The 20448-nt window shown below is 31.2% G+C and overlaps 1 protein-coding gene and 1 long non-coding RNA gene across 6 annotated transcripts in view; one reads left to right on the forward strand and one right to left on the reverse strand.

Annotated features, from left to right (window-relative positions):
* The window catches only part of LOC143042018 (cGMP-dependent 3',5'-cyclic phosphodiesterase-like), a 109031-nt gene that overhangs the window by 67505 nt on the left and 21078 nt on the right, over positions 1 to 20448 (forward strand). For 2 of the 5 annotated variants that reach the window (XM_076214228.1, XM_076214229.1), the window contains 10 exons: positions 4407 to 4537; positions 5874 to 5985; positions 9207 to 10635; positions 11822 to 11885; positions 13302 to 13383; positions 14452 to 14512; positions 14779 to 14860; positions 15185 to 15219; positions 16196 to 16311; positions 20251 to 20328. In XM_076214228.1, coding sequence (XP_076070343.1) covers positions 4407 to 4537; positions 5874 to 5985; positions 9207 to 10635; positions 11822 to 11885; positions 13302 to 13383; positions 14452 to 14512; positions 14779 to 14860; positions 15185 to 15219; positions 16196 to 16311; positions 20251 to 20328 — 2190 coding nt within the window. Of the gene's footprint in view, positions 1 to 4406; positions 4538 to 5873; positions 5986 to 9206; positions 10636 to 11821; positions 11886 to 13301; positions 13384 to 14451; positions 14513 to 14778; positions 14861 to 15184; positions 15220 to 16195; positions 16312 to 19290; positions 19369 to 20250; positions 20329 to 20448 lie in introns of all 5 variants that reach the window. The other 3 variants (XM_076214231.1, XM_076214232.1, XM_076214230.1) reach the window with 2 other exon arrangements.
* On the reverse strand, positions 17200 to 18049 carry LOC143042020 (uncharacterized). Its single transcript, XR_012967862.1, has 2 exons — positions 17979 to 18049; positions 17200 to 17624 (listed from the first exon to the last, which is right to left on the reverse strand). It is a non-coding gene; the product is annotated as an uncharacterized LOC143042020 (long non-coding RNA).

Here is a 20448-nt window from a genome sequence, read left to right on the forward strand (position 1 = left end):
TTCGAATTTTGCCATTAGAGGCTTACTTTAATGAAGATTTAGTTCTAATTTTGATCTGAACTACTGTAATGATACTGTTCATGTACCTCCTTTTGGAGTTTGTGCCATGGCTGATGATAGTCCAGCCGGAAATGAATTTTGATACGTCTTTTGATCCTGCATTAAGGTTTTCAGAAGCCTTTAAGGCTTCTCTTAGTGAGATTAATGGTCTTGTCTCATCCTGTTTGTTGAACAGTTTAATCATGATTTTGCTTGGAAAATCCCAAAATTGTTTAAAAAGGCAGAAAACTGTGTCTAAGTTTTCTTCTGGACTTTCTGTGACTGTTAATAATACTACCATGTCAGTAAATATCAAATCAGGATAATATCAAGTTCATAGAGGAGTAATGCTATCACCCTGAGAACTGTGAGAATCCTAGTGTGTCTAGGATAAATAACAAGATTGAAATGGCACTGCCTAGACAGGCCCACTATGTGGTTTCATAGATGCAGGAAACCCAGAGATACTTTATTAAGGGGTTGATCATCACCCCTATTGTTGAGGATTTTATTGTAAAATTCTATTTGTTTGTTTGACCATGGGTTTCTATTTAAACGCATAGGAGATGCTCAGAAATATCTTGTTGATAAAACTTATTTGTAATTCTGATGTGATAGTTGATTTATCACGTTTTTAGTTATGATTGCATGAAGCAAACTTGGTGATTATACAAAGATTCTAAATCAAATTCTAGATTCCTTGGAAGAGGTTCCAGGTCTAGCAATAATTTTTTACTCCCAGCTGTTATGGGAAAGGCAATATCAGTCTTTTAACTGCGGAGGCTCTGTTGGTCAACAGGGCGTATACTAGTAGGCAATTCCCTTCATTGAGAGAGAGAGGTTTCCCAAAAGGGAACAGAGAATCTCAGAGGGGTCACATTTCTCAACCAGTTGCTATATACAGTAGATAACTTTAAAAATATTATGATTTGGAAAATGTTACTAATGAGATATTGATATTAGATTTAATAAGAAATGGTTATAAAATTATTTTTAATGATGTACCACATATTTGAATAAAATACATTTCACCTTTCATAAGGATGAAATAATTTCAGAAGTCCAAAAATTGATAGCTAAGGGAGCTATTTAAGAGGTTGATCGATCATTGGAAAATCAGTTTATTTCCTATATTTTCTTAGTTCCTGAGAAAGATGGGTCTTCAAGGCCTGTTACCTATTTGAAAAATTCAAACAAACTTAGCTTGTGGCTAATCAGCATTTGGAGCAGGACCATTTATCTTTTGTTTAGATGTAATTCTTAGGGATGATTATCTATATATATATAGAGAGAGAGAGCTAACATCTATAGATCTCACAGATGCATATTTAAGTATCATTTTGATTATATCACAATTTCCTGATTCATGTGGAAAGGACATTGATATGATATTTATGTTCTTTGTTTTGGATTGGCTTCTGCATCATGAGTTTTTACTAAGGTTTTAAAACCTGTCTATGTATTTTTATGAAATAATGTCACTTGAATTAAGTATATACATGCTATAGTTTATACATTGATGATTCTTTTATTATGGATCAGAATTTAGGTTGTATTGTGAATACAGAAGAAGTGGTGCAAATGCTTGATAAGCTGTGCTTCGGAATAAATTTTGAGAAGTTGGTACTCATTCCTTGGAAGCACATTGTTTTCCTTTGTCTCATTATTGATACTGAGCTAATTTAAGTTTTTTCTGACAGATGAGAAATGGTAAAATTATCTCCCTTGGGAAATTCTTCTTAAATAGAATTGTGTAACTGTATTATAGATGATTTGCATCATATATTGGTCTTGTGTCACATGCTTTTAATGCAGTATCTGTGGGAATGTTGCAGAAACATGGTGAGAAATAATGTTGAAACACTGTATAGTTGTTACAGTGTTTATTATCATCAATCTATAGGTGAAATTTTTAACAATTTAAATCAGAAATTAAGAATTGATTTTTAGACCCATCCAAATAAGTTTTTGGATTGGACCAGATGCCTCATTAGAAGGATTTGGGATCCAAATTTGAAGAAAATTTTTCTGTTGGTAGATGGAGCTTCTTTAAGAACATGGGCTCATTTCATATAGATTTCTTAGAATTATTGGCTATATTTTTCTTTTGGAGAGAAGTTTTTAGTCACAGAGAGTTATACAATCAGAAAATACAATTTCAGTAGCATTTATTATGCAATAGGAGGTATAACCTCTTTGTCACTTTTAAAACATGCTTACTACAAATATTTCATTATTTGGGCTTGGTGTTCAAGAAAGAACATTTTTATCACAGCTCTTTATATTCCTGGTAAGAAAATTTTGATGCTTATCATATGTCTAAAAAATTTACAGATTCAACAGGATGGCAATTGAAAGAAGATATATTTGTTTTGTTGTTATCACGTTTTCATTTTCAAATCTGTAGATAATTGATTAGTTGTCTTTTGACCAACAAGCTCCTTTCAGAGATGTTTGTACTTTTCATGGTCAGATTTAAGACCTTATATTTTCCCATCTTTTTCATTGTTGGGGATATTTATAAAGGAAATTATTAGTGATAAAGTTCAGAAGGCTCTTTTGATTATTCCTTTTGGTCTGCTCAGAGTTGGTTTTCTTTGCTAATACCAATTTTAATTTATTTGACAGTTAAAAGTTCTGCTAAACATAAAAGTTAGTAACAATGTTACATACCTGAAGAATGCCTTTCCGTCAGGAAGATATTTGATTTAACTGTGTATTCACTATTGTAAAAAATATAAGTGAACCAACACCTGAAGGGTTGATTGTGCGGTAGGGTAAAAACGTGTGTATTATATTCAGAAATCACTTTAATATAAACAGGAGATTTCAGAATCATTTGTAAAATATATTTACACTTAATCTTGGAGATCATGCATCTATGATCAAGCATTATCAATATTTTTTGAGAAATTTCATTATTTGGTGTGTTCAAAGAGAACCAATTCCTTATCACCATCTAAAAAGGATGTTATTGATTATTGAAAATTTTTTGTAAAACACAAGCTTTTCATATTCAGCATGTTTAATGTGAATTTTACTTGTTTTATGTTGAAACAGACTTGATCCTTTAAGAAGTAGATGTTACTAAATTTGTTTGTTTACTACATGCATATGTGAAAGGTTGCTTAAGCCTGAATCTGCAATTGAAGAGTTAGATACTCTTTCACTGTGGAGATGAATTTAGTGCTATCTTTTTAAGTTCTTTATATTCATTAGAGGATTTTACATTGAAGACTGTCTTTTATACTTGTGTCTTTATTTGCCTTGACTAAAACTGCCAAAGTACAATCTTTATCAGCTGTAGATTTATTCTATGTTTTTCATTCAGAGACATGGCACTTTATTTTTTCATATACATGAGTTTTTGAAAAATACTAGATCTGTTAGTTAGTCTACCTATTAATGAGGTGATCAAGGGTTTTGATAAACCAAAACTTTGTGTTGTTAAGACAATGATTTATCATGTTTTGTGTACAAAATATGTGAGAGAATTCATCTAAGTCTTTTCGTAAAGTTTAGATAGTTAGAGAGAGTTCTAATTTTAGCTGAGGTTTTAATGTTTACTCATTTAGAGGAACTTCTTCATAAGTGCATTTAGCTTCAGGATGTTCTATTAAAGACATTATGGCAACAGCTTAGTCTGGACATATGATAAAACTTTTTATAAGTTCTATAAAAGGGAAAGTGAATAATATCAGTACTAAAACACTTTTCTTCAGTTGTAGTTACTGGATGATCTTGTGATTTCTATGCTTTATTAAATGTTGGCATTTATAAAAATTGTTTTTAGTTTGTGTCTACACTTTAAACAAGCTAATTTATTACTTGAGACCGAAGGCGAAATATGAATAAGAATGTTCCTTCATCCAAGCATATCTTGGATGTGCAGGATGAAGGTCATTCTTAGAATATGAGCCTGAGGCTCGAAAGTAATTAATTCCCACCCTATGGATTATCAGTCTGAGACCCACCCTTTTTCCAATGGGTTTTATATTTGGTCGACACAAACTTGCTTTAAATTATGACAAGTTATTATGGAACAGGTGCTTATATACTAGGGTCAAGGTCACTGGTTAGCTATGTGGTTATAGTTTGTTTCTTTAAACAGAGATATTACATGTAAGCTTCACCCCTCATAGAGAAGTTAAGCTAATTTATTACTTTCGAGCCTCAGGCTCATATTCTAAGAATGACCTTCATCCTGCACATCCAAGATATGCTTGGATGAAGGAACATTTTGTGGTGGGTACCATTTTCATGTTTTGAAATATTAATTGTTTACTGTCAATTTTTTTGTTTTCATGTTAAAAACAGCTGGTTTTATAGTAATAAGATTACATAGAGTTTTTGTTTATATTTTTTAGGACAAAAGACCAGGAATTGAGAATTTTATAGGATGTAAGCTTCAATCCATGTTATGTGTTCCTGTGTCAAGTAAAGCCAATGAAAAACTTATTGCTTTAGCTTGTCTCGTCAATAAAAAAGACAAAGAAAGGTGATGTATAGTGTAATATACAAAGAAAAAAAGGAGAAAGGTTTCTTTGCTAGACAAAAATAACAAAATATACAAATTAGCTTGTCTCGTCAATAAGAAAGGGGATGTATAGTATTGTATACACAGATAAAAAGAGAAAGGTTTCTTTGCTAGACAAAAATAACACAATATACAAATTAAAGAAAATTTTCCAAGCCTTTGTCATTTAAGAACTGTTTAACATGAAGTACTATAATAATACTGTGGCATCAATGATTGGTTGTCGGTTTGTTAAATTTTCAGTGGCAAACACTTCATGCTTTTCAGGACAATACTGTCACATGAATTCATGCTCTGATAATAGGATCCTTAACTATCATTACACTGGAATATATATGAATTTACCAATTTCATTAATTATGCTGTCTGCTTAAGGTAAAAATAAGAATTAATTAGAATTACACCAAAAAAGAAAATAAAATAATTCAGGATAATTGACTTTTGAACATGAGACACCTGATGTCTCACAAATAGTATGTAACAAGAGAACAGGCCTACACGTTTCTATAGAGAATAAATGTACCATTAATAACAATGGTAATCTGGTCAATTTTTATTATGCCTATAGTAAGACAAAAGATCATGTTCTGCGCTTAAAAAAAAATTTTAGAACTGAAATTATTAGTAAAAATACATAAGAACTAATCTATTTTGTACCAAATTATGTCTATACAAATAAAACAGTACTGTTCATGATAAACATATGAGGTTCTTTTTGAATGGGGGCAACTTGTGAGAGAAATTAAGAATTGTGTGTTTGTAATCGTGAGTATGTTGCATGTTGAGTCATTTTAAAACTTTCTCTCCTTTTGAAGGAAGATTAAAAAGCTAAATTTTTAATCAGACAATTTCATATGAATGAATGGATATGTGAGGTATACGTCAGTGAGACCGATTGATCACAAAATTTAAATCGGGTTTTAACAAAATTCACAATACATCATTAATGACGTAATTCGTCATTGGTGACTAATGGTTCCCAATGGGAAATGATGTAATAAAGGTTTTTTTACACAAACGATGCTTATTTTGGCTTCATTTGGATGAAAGCATGGCTGCTATAGGCAGATTTTGACTGATTGGACAGTTTTTAAAAAAAGTTCTATTTTAAAAGTACAAGATGAAATCTTCTGAAACTTTTGGGATCATTAAAAGCCAAACCAACCCTAGCTTTATTTGTCAGAAGTAATCTAAGCAGTTGAGGGGTTAGTGCCAAATGAGTTATTTCATCTTTTTTGAGATTTAATTTATAACTATGATTTTAAAAGACTTCATTTGAATTGTTTTGTTTTTACAGCTTTAACAATGATGATATTCATATTGTAAAAGAATGTTTCCAGTATACATCTACAGTTTTAACCAGCACTTTAGCATTCCAAAATGAAAGAAAGCTCAAAATCCAAACTCAGGTATAATATCTTTACCACTGATTCTCATATTCAGTGGATTATACAGACACTAGATGGCGCCTTTAAAGTATGAGACTACTGTGGATTCATTTATTTTCTTGGGTACCAGTTTTCGTGGATCGAGGAAACCTTGTATTTTCGTGGATATGTGATTTAGTGGTTCTGCCAAAGTATGGTTACAACTTTATAAAAATTTGTATTTCATTGATGATTTGATTTCGTTGTTCACCTGAACCCCTGAAAAAACGAGGAAATTAGTATCCAACGAATAATAATGAATCTACAGTATATTGCATTCACCTTGTCCACCTGTCAGTTAGTCTGTCTATTTTTTCTCCTCATTTTTCTCAGGAAACTTTTAACTGGTTATTTTATATTTAGTAAGCAGTTTGCCAATCATGAGTTGTAACATGTGGTGACTTTTCCTATCTGTCAGACACTTACTTCCTGGTTGATGATGTTTTTAGTATTATGATATATATGCTGAATGAACTTATAATTCCCCCTCCCCCCCACCCCCACATTTTCCCAGTATAACTAAACAGAATGACTACAATTGTTCATCTGCTTGACAATGATGAATAATGCTCATTTCAAATCAGTGGGAAATGTACTTCCTGTTTTCCAATACTTTAAAAGTTTCAACATGTTGAATTATTCTTTTTTTTCCTAATGTAGAATTATCTGTAGTTTTTTTTGTCGAGCTTGCGACTTTTGTCACAGAAAGCTCCACATAGGGAGAATGATCCCGCGGCGGCGGTGGCATCGTTAGCTAACTTCTTAAAAGCTTTATATTTTAGAAGGTGGAAGACCTGGATGCTTCATACTTTGTATATAGATACCTCATGTTACGAAGTTTCCGTCATGCACATGTCCAATGTCCTTGACCTCATTTTCATGGTTCAGTGACTACTTGAAAAAAAAGGTCAGATTTTTTGTAATGTTAAATTCTCTCTTATTATAAGTAATAGGATAACTTTATTTAGTACGTGCATACCTTGCAAGGTCCTCATACCTGTCAGACAGTTTTCACTTGACCTCGACCTCATTTCATAGATCAGTGAATAAGGTTAAGTTTTGGTGGTCAAGTCCATATCTCAGATATACTACTCTATACTATAAGCAATAGGTCTAGTATATTCGGTGTAATGGAAGGACTGTAAGGTGTACATGTCCAACTGGCAGATGTCATCTGACCTTGACCTCATTTTCATGGTTCAGTGGTTATAGTTAAGTTTTTGTGTTTTGGTCTGTTTGCAATAGGTCAATTATATTTGGTGTATGGAAATATTTTGTGATCTATATATCAATCGTACAGGTTTTATTTGACCTTGACCTCATTTTCAAGGTTTATTGTTTATTGCTCAATGTTAAGTTTTTGTGTTTTGGTCTGTTTTTCTTAAACTATAAGCAATAGGTCAACTATATTTGTTGCATGGAAGAATTGTTAGCTGTACATGTCTGCCGGGCATGGTTCATCTGACCTTGACCTCATTTTCATGGTTCATTGGTCAATGTTTAGTTTGCTAGGTTAATGTTAAGTTTATGTGACAGTTGACTTGTAATAAATCTTTATATTTAGGACAATCAACATAATATCAATGTTTAGTAAAGAAGGCGAGACATTTCAGCGTGTGCACTCTTGTTACTGATGATATACAGCTTTGTTAGGAATGATAATTCCATGTGCCAAAAAAATATGCTGCTATAAATTTATATATGTTTATAAGATATAAGACATGAAAGTACGAAAGATAAGTTTCTCTGATTTATATTTGGAAAAGTTCTTGATCATGATAAGGCTTTGTACTGTAAGAGAAAGAATAAAAATGACTTTCTTCTAGTTAGGTGACATATTTAAAGTGATTCTGTCGGACACAAGATCTTGTCTCTAAGGATTCATTATATATTAACTTGATTGATGTTGGTACAAAAGACAGATTATAGTTGTCTGTGAAAAGGAACACAATACAATAAATATTGACTTCCTTGTCATTTGTTTAACGGAAATTGTGAAGTTTTTATCTTATTGTGCTTTTCCAAAAAGCTTTGCCATTTCACCAAACTGTGAATTTTTAATTTTTTTGTTTGCATATGTATTATTGAAATTATTGATCAACCAACAAAAAAGACTTAAGTTTTATTATTGCAATTTCAGGAATGCTACATTCAAATAATATTATCAAAGTTTAGAATGCAACTTTATTTTTGAGACACTTATCTCATTGCAATTTTCAAAATAATAAAAGCATTTAGAAAATTTCTGATTTTGCATTAACCTCTCATTATGATAGACATGTTCATATCTATACCAAACTTGTGTTATAGATAGATAGATAGATAGATAGATAGATAGGGTTAATATAAAAAAGAAGATGTGGTATGATTGCCAATGAGACAACCATCCACAAAAGACCAAAATGACACAGACATTAACAACTATAGGTCACCGTACGGCCTTCAACAATGAGCAAAGCCCATACTGCATAGTCAGCTATTAATGTCCAGTTGCAATTATTTAAAGCATATTCAGAATAAACTTGTTTTATACTAGTGTGCTGTATTTGGATTTTTAAAACATCTCTTCAATTAGAAAGGTATTCATTAGAATTGGTTTATTTTAATTAGCCTGTTTTTCTTTTGATACCTTTATCCTTTCACCTGCAATAGTCTTTAACAATTACATCAGTTGGTGAGTTTATAGAGATTAATTCAAGCTGCAACTGGTTGGCACATTGGTACATGTATTGTAAAAGGGCAAGTAGCTCAGATAAAAGCACATAAGTTGTCCCAGAGTGTGAGCTCTTGCTATAACAATGCATCAATTGGGTTTTATTAGTTGTATATTTATGAGGAAAAGAAACGAACTCTAAAATAACAGGTTTCATGAAAACAACTTTCAAACTAATATTGCATATGGTATTGACATACACATGATTAAAACATATGTTTAATTTCGTGTTGATAAAATTGATTGGCTAGTTTATATGAGATTTGGAAGTTGAAGTTTTAATAACATTGTTTGATTACATTGTGGTAATCGTAATCATGGTAATACATGGTCCTTATTTATCACAAAGTAATTTATATTTATACATGATTTTAAATCATATTTAATTTCAAATAATGCACGGAACAGTATCAAAACCTTAAATCATTCCTTTTTTATATATTTTAATTTTGTTTTCATATATTATAATTAATTATTTTTTTGATTTTAGGCGATGCTTCAAGTAGCAAGAAACCTATTCACACATTTAGGTGAGTTTACATTACTATATGGTAAAGATATAGATAACTTTCCTTACATTAAAAGTGGGCTTTTTGAGGTGAACACCTTTGGCTTACAAGCAGGCAATGGCTATGACAGAAGTCACTGTAGACCTTATGTTCCTAGAAAATTTGGCCAACAGCTCAACAACTCAGCCAGGTTAGATATGCTATTTTATCGTCAAATTGATGCAGTGATAGAAAAACAAGATCAGCTTGCCAATCAATTAACAGGAATGGGTGAAGTTAGAAAGCTTTCTCCAGAAAAGATTCCAAAGCATCACCAACCAAAGGTGAAATCTCCAGAAAAAAGGAGAAACAGAAATCAAAGTCCTGAAAAGCATTATGGACAACCTTACACCAAAGAGAGGAGATCGTTAGACGTGGAATACTTGGAATTTACACCGTTGTTAGAATCAACAAGATATAGTAAACCAGATATCATATTGGAAACTGAAGGAGCAGAGAAATCTATAGATGTAATGATAATAAAAGGTGAGCGTGATGGGAAAACGATCAAATTGAATCTGCTAAGCAATGATTTAAGTACTGAAGAACAGGACTTTGATGATCAGACATCAAATTACAGTGATGCTAATGAACTACCACCTATAACACCAACATATGAACGCACTGTAAGAAAATTCTTCACTCCACCTCGTCCTGATGAGTCTGTGGATCTTGATGTTGACAATGCATCATATAGAACTGCCAGAAGTCCAGTTCAGTCAGTTATGTACTCTGCATGTGATGAGACAGAGAATGATGACTCTGAGAATTTAGAAGATGTAGATGATGAGAATATGCCAGAGGATATCAGAAATTTCTACAACAATATGAAAGAGACTGAAAAACAGCTAAATACCAGTTTTTCTGATACTAAAGTCTTTGACAACACATGTAATGATGAAATGACACAACATTCACATGTATCAGACAACGACTTTGAAAAAGCGGATGCCAGACTTTCTACCAGTGAACCATCACTCAGTAATATTCATGATCAAGCCTCCTTGGCGCCAGACATAACAGATAGCAAACCAGAGTTCAATGATGCATTTATTCAGGGAAGTTCGGAGTCGACACTTGCAGCTGATTCCGACATATCCATTGTCAGAAAAAAAAGTGCTGAAGATTTTGTAGATAAGGATGTATCTAAAATAAAACTTCTAGGACGTACTACTTCGGTAATTATAGAAGATGTTGATACACATCAGAAGTTGACATTGTCAATACAGGTGTCAAATGCTGATTCTGCTGTCTATTCTGATGAAGATGAAACTAACTCTACTCATCAGCTGCCCAAAATAACTACTGGTATAACTGAGTATATGAGAAGAATTAGTGTACCCTCTACAGAAAATATTCCTTTTGAGACAAGTAGGTCTGGTGTCACTGTTCTTGTTCATAATATTTGTTATGGTTCATGTTCAGATATTGTTAAATTTGTTCTTGTTTGGAACATACACATTATTGCTATTTGTCCGCTATTACTAGACATCACAAAAGTTCCCATAAAATATTGACATCATGATAGAAAATATCTGAGGCCACAATGGAAAAGTGATTGTTGTATGATATCTAAAGTTCAAGCAGGACAGATTTGCAAATAGTGATAAGGTGTATTCTTTAAATCTTTATAGAATTGTTCTGGTTATAAATATTGTTTATTTGTTATTTTTAGAAGAGGTTCTCATTACGTTTGTTCACAGCTTTATTTCTTATGATGTTGATATTATCTTCACATTTGTGAGAAATCTATTAATATGATAATTTTTTCTTTTCCTTATAGTGCAACCTACTTGTATTGACATTAGGGAAATTCATTTATAAATTGTTGGTTTATGGAAATGCCATGTAGAGAATAATCAGTTAATAATTTGAAATGCAAAATTTAACGAGATATTTTTAGAGACAATAAATATATATATGTATGATTCATGTTTGTTCTGTTAAAGAAAATATTAATGTTTTTGTAAAGAAATTTATATATAGCAGAGAAAAATACATTTTAGTCTGGTTGCATGTTGATTTCAAAATATTTTTCGAGAATTTATTATTTTTCACACAATTGGTTTGTTCAACATAAGAATTATCACTTTAATGTTTTTTTTACAATAAAGGCTATAAATTTTGCTGTAAAATATTAGTTCAAATATATCAAGTCAAAATGTCATTGCATTTGATGTGTGATTGGATTGGAGACATGACAATTGTGTAGATAGTTAAGCAGTCTGGCAACATCTAGCAGTCAAATAGAAAAAAATGTACTTCAATTGATGGTCATTTGTATTCATATAGGTTTTACTAAGCTATTTTATGGATAGTTCAGTTTGATAGCAAAGCAATTTGTGTAAATGTTAAGTGATTTTCAAGCTATAGTTCAATCTATGTAGAAGATTTTCATTTAGATGAGAAATTATCCATTATTTTTTATTATTGTCTAGGAGTCGAATGTACCTCTGTTAACTTGGGTCTCGATGGGATTATTACTCTTATTCTCTGTTGTAACAATAATGGTGACTACATTATTTATTAATCTTTATATTTGATTTGTCTGTTACAGATGACTTAACCAAACTTCTGAGAGAAATTATGCAAGAAGCTAGAAATTTGACACAAGCTGAAAGGTAAATTAATAATCCAATAAGTGTCTTCTACGTCAGTTGAAATTAATTTAATGAGTTAACTTGGTCATGGTTCTTATTTTAGGACTTCTCCTGAAATAAAAAATAAAAGACAAAGGAATCTTTCGAGAGTAGGAAAATTTTTTTTAAGCCTAGATTGAGGTATTTCTTTTTGTTCACTACTTTTTGGCTAGAGTGCAAAACTGGCTTATCATATAGTGATATCTGGCAGATAGTGAAACATCAATCAACATCAATAAATTTTTCTGAAAAGATTGCCCACATAATGAATTTATGAACTATGATGGTCATTTTTTTTGGTCATGTACATTTGATAAAAATTGAAGAAAAAGAGTAATTACACTTAATAGAAATAGGAAGATGTGGTATGAGTGCCAATGAGACAACTCTCCATCCAAATAACAATTTATAAAAGAAGACCGTTATAGGTCAAGGTACAGCCTTTAACACAGAGCCTTGGCTAACAGCGAACAGCAAGCTATAAAGGTCTCAAAAATTAGTAATGCAAAACCATTCAAACGGAAAAATCAACGGTCTAATCTATATAAAAAATTCATTATCTTCAAGTGTATAACAACATTTCAAAACTTTTGTTTGATTATTTAACAAAAATAGCCAACGAAGGATCATATCCCTGCAACATATAAAATAAAACTAAAAAGAAAAATACTAGTGATAAAAATTGTATTTTTAGAACAGTGACAGTATATTCAAGAAGAGGTGTCAGACCACCAATTACTCCCTCCAATTTAGAACGTATGTAAAAGTAGTCCTATTCTGACACAAAATAGTGCTTTTGATGTCATTGTTTACTTAAACTAACCACCAAATTTGCAGAAATGAAACTCTTGGTGAAAGGGAAATATATTTAGACCATTTTGAGTCAAATTTCACTTGTCTATGAGTTTGCATTAAAAATTCAGGATTAATTCACTACAGAGTACACTAATTTAAGATTTCCAGAAAACCAGGAGTGATTTTGGTAGTACCTGTGTTTTCAAGATCAGAAATTTCTTATAAGACTTTGAACATTGGTTGAAAATTGGCATGTAGAAAGGTGATACATGTACAATTCAGGATATACCTGGTTTCCTTGAAGTTAAACTTAAGGGAAAATATTTAGAAAGCTGTGAAAATTGCAAAATTTGGTTGAACAGATAGGGATTTTTAATTGGTGGTCTGACAACAAATACTGTTAGCTTTGCAACATTCCACAGATGTACCAGTGATAAACCTATTCAAAAGATACAAATCTTGATATTATATTTTGAGTACAAATTTCAGTCCTGTATTGATTTGAGTTGTAAAAACACAACCTAACATTAGAGAAGAAAATCTTGCTATAATATCATCCTGTTATCAGATGTATCATTTTAATATGATCTATTGTCTTTTCAGGTGTTCAGTGTTTTTAATTGACCAAGAAGTGGATGAGCTTGTGGCCAAAGTATTTGATGGAGCTTTAGCAAATGACAACGAGGTAAGATCATCAGGAGTCTTGTCCTGTTCAGACTTTGTTTTTACAAACTCATGAAAACTTTACCAGTATCTTCTTGGGTGTATGTAAGAGAAGTTTAATTTGGACTTTTGCTAAAGAAGAAGGTGTGAATCATCTTATGAAAAGATCAATGGATGTGATTTTAACAGATATCAGCATGATATGTTAATGATTGACCCATACCTTTCTTGAAGTTTTCAGTTTATGTTTGATTTAATATGGCTATTTTATGGCAAGGAGCAACACAATATGGCCTTATATCTTTTCCTTTGATCATGTTTGTTACTTGTAAATAAGTTATGGACAGTCGTAAAATGTTGAGGGATTGCAATTAAACATCATCTCACTTGAAAATAAGTAATGTGTACCCTTTAAACTTATGTACAGTTGTAAAATGTTGAGGGATTGCTATTAAACATCATCTCACTAAAATTATTAAAATCACAGCACCAACATTTAAGAAGAAAAAAACCTAGAATTTTCTGAAGGTTATTTTTTTTTTATTGTGTTTATCTCTACAAGGACACTTTGGCCAAGTGATAAAAAAATGTCATCTTGTTGTACAAAACACATCAGTCAAACATCTCTAGAGAAGGTTGTCAGGCCATGCTTTGTCAAATAATTGCAGTCTGCACATAATTATTGTCTACATATTTTAGTCTGTAGACTGCCATGAATGTATAGAAATGGAATAGAACCATATGAAATAGGGAAACAAAAGTTTGTTCTTTTTTCACAGACAGGATATCTGTTCAGTTACTTCTATTGGAGAGAATGGAAGAAAAGGAAAATATAACTCATTAATGTACCATTTGGCTGCTATTTAGGAAAAAATGTTTTTAGTGCAAATTTTAGGTATGGCAATAAAATACAAAAATGTAATATTGATGTCAAAGATCAGATTTTGTTTTAAGGAGATTATAACTTATGTTCTGTCTGTATGATTAGCTAATAGGTACTTTAATTTTACCCCCATTTTACGGTTATCATGGTAACCTGCTGTCATCAGTTCAATACTGTTGTATAATTAGAAATATGTTACTTTTACAGGTTCAAAGTGAAATCCGAATGCCAATAACTCAGGGAATAGCAGGCCATGTAGCTACTACTGGTAAGTGTATTAAAAGACACTGTATGTAGTAGACCAGTATGAATAAACACATTTAAGCAAGAATTTCTTTCAAGTGTAAACTCAGCCCTGCCAATAAATAAAAAGAGTACTGTACATTCTGAAAATTATGCATGCACTTATTTTTGCTACTGTGGAGCAATAGACAAAATGTGACACAAATTATTGCAATGTCACAACATATTGCATTAAAAAATATATCTATATTCCAGAAACTTATGTTTATTTCCGCATACATTTTTTGACAGGTAATCTACTCAATATTAAAGATGCTTATGCACATCCTATGTTTTACAGAGGAATAGATGACTCAACTGGTTTCCGTACAAGGTATTTTTTTTTAACTCTTCTTATTTATAAATGACGTTGAACCAACACCTTGTAAATCTTCAATGCGATAGAATCCCTAATAATTAATACCTCCCGTATTCAGGATTGTTACAATAAAACATTAAATGTGAAGACTTTTAACTTCTTATTTTAGTATAATCATATTACTCAGGCTAAGCATTAGGATCATTTTTTTATTGTTTAGTGTAAATGATTGAATTCGTCTATTTATAAACTAATAAAATAATCTGAATTTTTATAGAATCTTGAAATCAGCATCTATATAATTTTACCCAGTAATATAAATCACAACTTCCTTTGTAGGAACATCCTGTGCTTCCCAATTAAAAACGAAACTGGTGAGTACAAGGATATATAAAATATGCTAATGAGTAAAGAACTTTCCTGGCAGACATATGTTTGTTTTTGCCATGACATTTCACTGAGCTGTCAGTCTTAAAACTTTAATCAGTTTGTTGATTTCTTAGTCTTGGGTACACTAATCATACACAAATGTTTCATGATCGTAAATCCTTGTCTTGGAGATTTAAGAATCGAAGGTCTTTGAAATACACATACCACCATGTTATTTATTATAGCATTTGTGTGTGATGTTCTTTAAATTTGAACTCTACATACAGATATTTGTTCTAGTCGAAAATAAATATAATTTCCTTGTTTTTGGAAAGATATAATTTGTGATCAAATCTACACCAGTTATAAGAACACCTTGAAAATAAATTTGGTTTACATGGTGGTCTCACTACAAATCTGTAGCTCATGAAAGGTAAATAAAAAATAGCAGAAAGAAGCATACAAATCCTGAAATTTGTCTTTTTTATTTGCTCAGGACTTTTAAATTCTCTTGCATATTGAAAAAGAAAAAGATATATGTATTTAATAATGTAGATAATGTGTTAAGAGTACCTCAGCTTTGTAATAAAATGAATGGTCCATATTTTACCACCTTTGTTTTGTAGATTATAGGTTAGGAGTAGCTCAGCTTTGTAATAAAATGAATGGTCCATATTTTACTACCTTTGTTTTGTAGATAATGTGTTAGGAGTAGCTCAGCTTTGTAATAAAATGAATGGTCCATATTTTACCACCTTTGTTTTGTAGATAATGTGTTAGGAGTAGCTCAGCTTTGTAATAAAATGAATGGTCCATATTTTACCACCTTTGTTTTGTAGATAATGTGTTAGGAGTAGCTCAGCTTTGTAATAAAATGAATGGTCCATATTTTACCACCTTTGTTTTGTAGATTATAGGTTAGGAGTAGCTCAGCTTTGTAATAAAATGAATGGTCCATATTTTACTACCTTTGTTTTGTAGATAATGTGTTAGGAGTAGCTCAGCTTTGTAATAAAATGAATGGTCCATATTTTACCACCTTTGATGAAGATGTTGCTTCAGCATTTGCTGTGTACTGTTGTATTAGTATAAGTCATGTAAGTACTGTCAAACTATACACATGTATATATATATTGAATTTGAGAGAACTGTGAGAAGACAAAATAATTTATGGTTGACCTACTTCGAAGGACTGCTAAGAATGATCCCGAAATACAGAAATAACAATAAGCGTAACAAACATTATGTAGTAGTTAATAAAATGTAGATTCATGACATAACAAGTTTTAGAGGGATAGACAACCACATATTAGAATTAAAAAAAAAGTTTGCATTTAAGTCTTATTTCTCAAAAATGTAAGTTGAGACCTTATGTTATATGTATATAGGGTTTTTTTTCAGAGAAAAGTGCCCGTGTTCAGTCATTGTCCTTTATACCCTAACTTAACCTTAATTGCCATTAGTTATAGATTCTCAGGAGTTTATAGTAAAGGATAGTAAAAAAATGTCCAATTGACTCTTTTGTCTTTAGATCCAAAAACTATGGTATTAGATCCATGGTAACAGATAAGTGAAGAGTTAGATAAAATAGATATTGTCCAAGAATACAGTATATTACTAGCTTATATTTCCAAAAACCTGCTTACGTCAAAGGTTCTCAGGCTACCGACTAGATGAACAGTTACATTGCTTAGGATTTGTTTATCAAGGATGCTAAAAGATTAATCTTTCATTGGTTACATGCAAAAGGGTTTGGTAAAATTCATTTCTATTTGAGAAATCTTAAAATGGTTGCTCAATTCAGACTTTTAACCTTTAAAGAATTTTGACTTACATGTCAACCTCTGACAATGGGAAATCATGTCATGACATGACATGATATGTCAAAAAGCGTGTGAAAACGTGTGACGTAGATGCGGACTTGTTAATATGAATGTGGTAATGTTCATAATTTCATACAAATTTTTGAATATAAAAAAACAATATATATTCTACTGTGAACTTTTATTGTATTAAACAGTGGTCTGTTATGTTGCTTTTAAAGCACCACCACTAGGCGTAACATTTATTTGATAACAGCACACAATACAAATGTAACATAGTCAAGTTCTGATCAGAATTCATTGTCAATTTCTTTATAATTGAAAAGCCTCTCCCACAATAGGAATTGATATTTGACTGAATAAGCTTCATCAAGATTTGAAAGAATGTCATAATGTTTTTTTTTTTTTGGCAATGTAAAATGTCATCTATTATCTCTGCCGTAATTTGCTCCCATTGCTATTGCCTGGTTAAAACTGGGTAGTTCATCAGAAGAAAGCTGGTACTAAGAGAGCTGATCCAACAGTTCTGTGATATTTTTATCCCCATGGCCTGTAGAAATCTGTTGCCGTGTTGGCTAGATTTGAAACTGAAATTGATAGAAAAATGTTTTATAAATTTGATTTTCATTAGATAAACATGTTAAATGCTTATTCAAATAGCTACATTGTATTTCTCCTCTCACATGTATTGTTTTTTTTTTATCATTGCAACATAGAATGCACAAATTATGCGTTACTTATCACTCGATCATTTAAACTCGAACTCCAAAATATAATTTATAAATCTTGAATCTTGCCGTACACATCGTTTTGGCTTAACAATCGGCACTTTAGACGACGGTACAGGCCCTGAAAGTGACCTCTTTCTGTGCACATTTCCCCTATATAGTGAATTTGAAAGAAAGTCACAGAATCGTTAAAACTAATCACAAACTACTTACCTTTTACTGTTTGTCCATATAGAAAAATACACAATGTGGCAGCCAAACAATTACTTCGAATTTTTTGGTATTTATCGCTGAATAAGGAAAAAGCCGAGAATAGCGATATCACTAACGACCAAAAAATGAAAAGAACGAAAAAGCGTGTAATTGCGTGTAAAGTGGTGAAAAGCGTGTACACGCCATGTGACAAAATCCTCGCGTGTAAACCGTTAAAAAGAGCGTGTATTACATGCGAATATCATGTCACTTGACATGTATGAATTTTGTTATGAAATCTAGTGTTTTGTGCAATTCAGAGACAAATGCGCTATTGCACAACAAGACTTGATTAAGAGTTTAGTTGACACAATTTACAGACGTACTTTAAGAGAAAAATTGCCTGACTTAACGTAATTTGTTCAGCATTAAGATCCTAGCTTTTATTAAAATGCTACTAGTTTCAATTGCTTACTGTTGATAATCTAAATTATCATGAAACAAAGTAAATAACAGCATATTTGAATTATCTAGATTTAAAAATTTTATGTAATTTTCTAAGAAAATGTGAAAATTTTCTGGGAAAATACATTTAGGATGGATGATGTAATAAGATAATTTTTATATCTTTATGAAATGAAATTATCATTTGACAGTGCAAAATCAATTTCAGTTGAAATGATAAACATTGATGAATTGTCTTTAAATGTCATTACAAGCTGTTGTTATTAAGCTTCACACGCAGAGAGAAGAATTGTATCAAATTGAAATTGATTTTTTGTTTTCATGGGTTGCAGTATTCTACCAGCTGTGGTTACCTTACCTTGCTTTCAAATTCCTGTAGTAGCCAGCACATATTGACCCTGCTTTTCAAATTGTGTACTGTCCTTTCTTTTTTTGTTCCAAGTTAGTGGTGAACTATCAGAAGCTTGAATATGCATGTTTTTGTGTCCTGTCTACAATAGTAAGGGAGTTTTATGTTTTCTGACTTTGCATTCTTCAGGTTGTCTGATCCTTTATCCCTTTTCTGTTTAAAGTTTTTGGTCAAGAATGTTGTTTGCCATGAAGTTCTGTTGTGGTCACATCACCTTTATTTCTATGTAACAATGCCTAGAATATGGTTAAATTATATGGATTACCAAAAAACCACATTGCTCAAAACTGAGATGAGTTGATAAGATCTTCAGGGAAGGCAATTTAAACAAATATAATTTAACACGTCAGATAATTTCTCTCAGAGTACTTGTTGTTGATAAATACCATTTGATGTGTTTCCCCCCCCCCTTTTTTAGATTAGAAATATTTAATAATAAAAATTTGTAAATTATTACAGTCTTTGATGTACCAGAAAGTCATAGCTGCTCAATATCGTAACAGCCTTGCTAACGAATTAATGGTTTATCATATGAAGGTATCCTGTCGTATACTGTCGTCTTATATAACACACAAATTCAATCATCTTGTTTGATATTTCTCTAGTTATTCTGTTTTGTAATTAGATTGATTTTCTTTGCCTGTGCTAGAATGAAGAAAGATTGTATTAGTTGATCAAAAATCAATTATAAGAAAGGTCAAGAGTCAGTGAATGAATTCTGACATTTAAAACTTAAAACGTATTATCTTAGACATTAATGTAGGCAATACTTATATTCATTTGACTCTTGAATGATGGATGAATTGAAGAAAACTAATACAAAATCATTCTAGCACTGGATATAACTTACTTTTAGTTTATTTTAAAAATATAATGGATGAGCAGCTGGTCTTGATAATTGAGACTTCATTTTCTGTTTTTGAAAGTCACTTTTTGACACTAAGATAAATAAGGTTTTCATGTATACGGTAGATAGTATTATAATCTATTAACAAAGTTGCTTTTTTGTTTGGGCATTTAAAATGTACTGCTCTTCATCTTTTTAATAAGTTTTGGATTTTCAAATATTTTGGCCTTGGGCATCACTGAAAACACATTTATTGTCAAAATGGACGAAAATTTGGTACTGTTGATTTGACCAGTTTGAGAATCAAATACTTTCTTTAATTTTGCAAATAAATAAGGAAAATATAATTTGTTTAAAAGGCTGATGAATTAAAAGGATCCGGAATATATAAAATTGATTAAAGTTTAAGCTGTTCATGTATTATAGTCTCACATAGATAGTATATTTAATTTATAGTCTACATTAGCTTTATAGTATCTGTGTTGTAGTTTGCTTTATAAATTATTAGTTAACCAAAGTATAATTTAACATTGATTATTAGTCCTGTATTTATGTTGTAATTTTGATTTCAGTCTCTTATGTACCAGAAGTTACAACGATCACAGCACAGGAATAAATTAGCAAATGAATTAATGATCTATCATATGCAGGTTTGTTGTCAAAGAATAAAAATATGTAGATTTTTGAAAAGGTAAAGAGGTCATAGTTCATCAGTAGTGCAGCAGCAAAGCCTTTTAGTGTATATTTAATGTGAATTTGCTTTTAGAGTA

The sequence above is a fragment of the Mytilus galloprovincialis genome, chromosome 8 (assembly GCF_965363235.1).
Source record: "Mytilus galloprovincialis chromosome 8, xbMytGall1.hap1.1, whole genome shotgun sequence".
Classification (NCBI taxonomy): domain Eukaryota; kingdom Metazoa; phylum Mollusca; class Bivalvia; order Mytilida; family Mytilidae; genus Mytilus; species Mytilus galloprovincialis.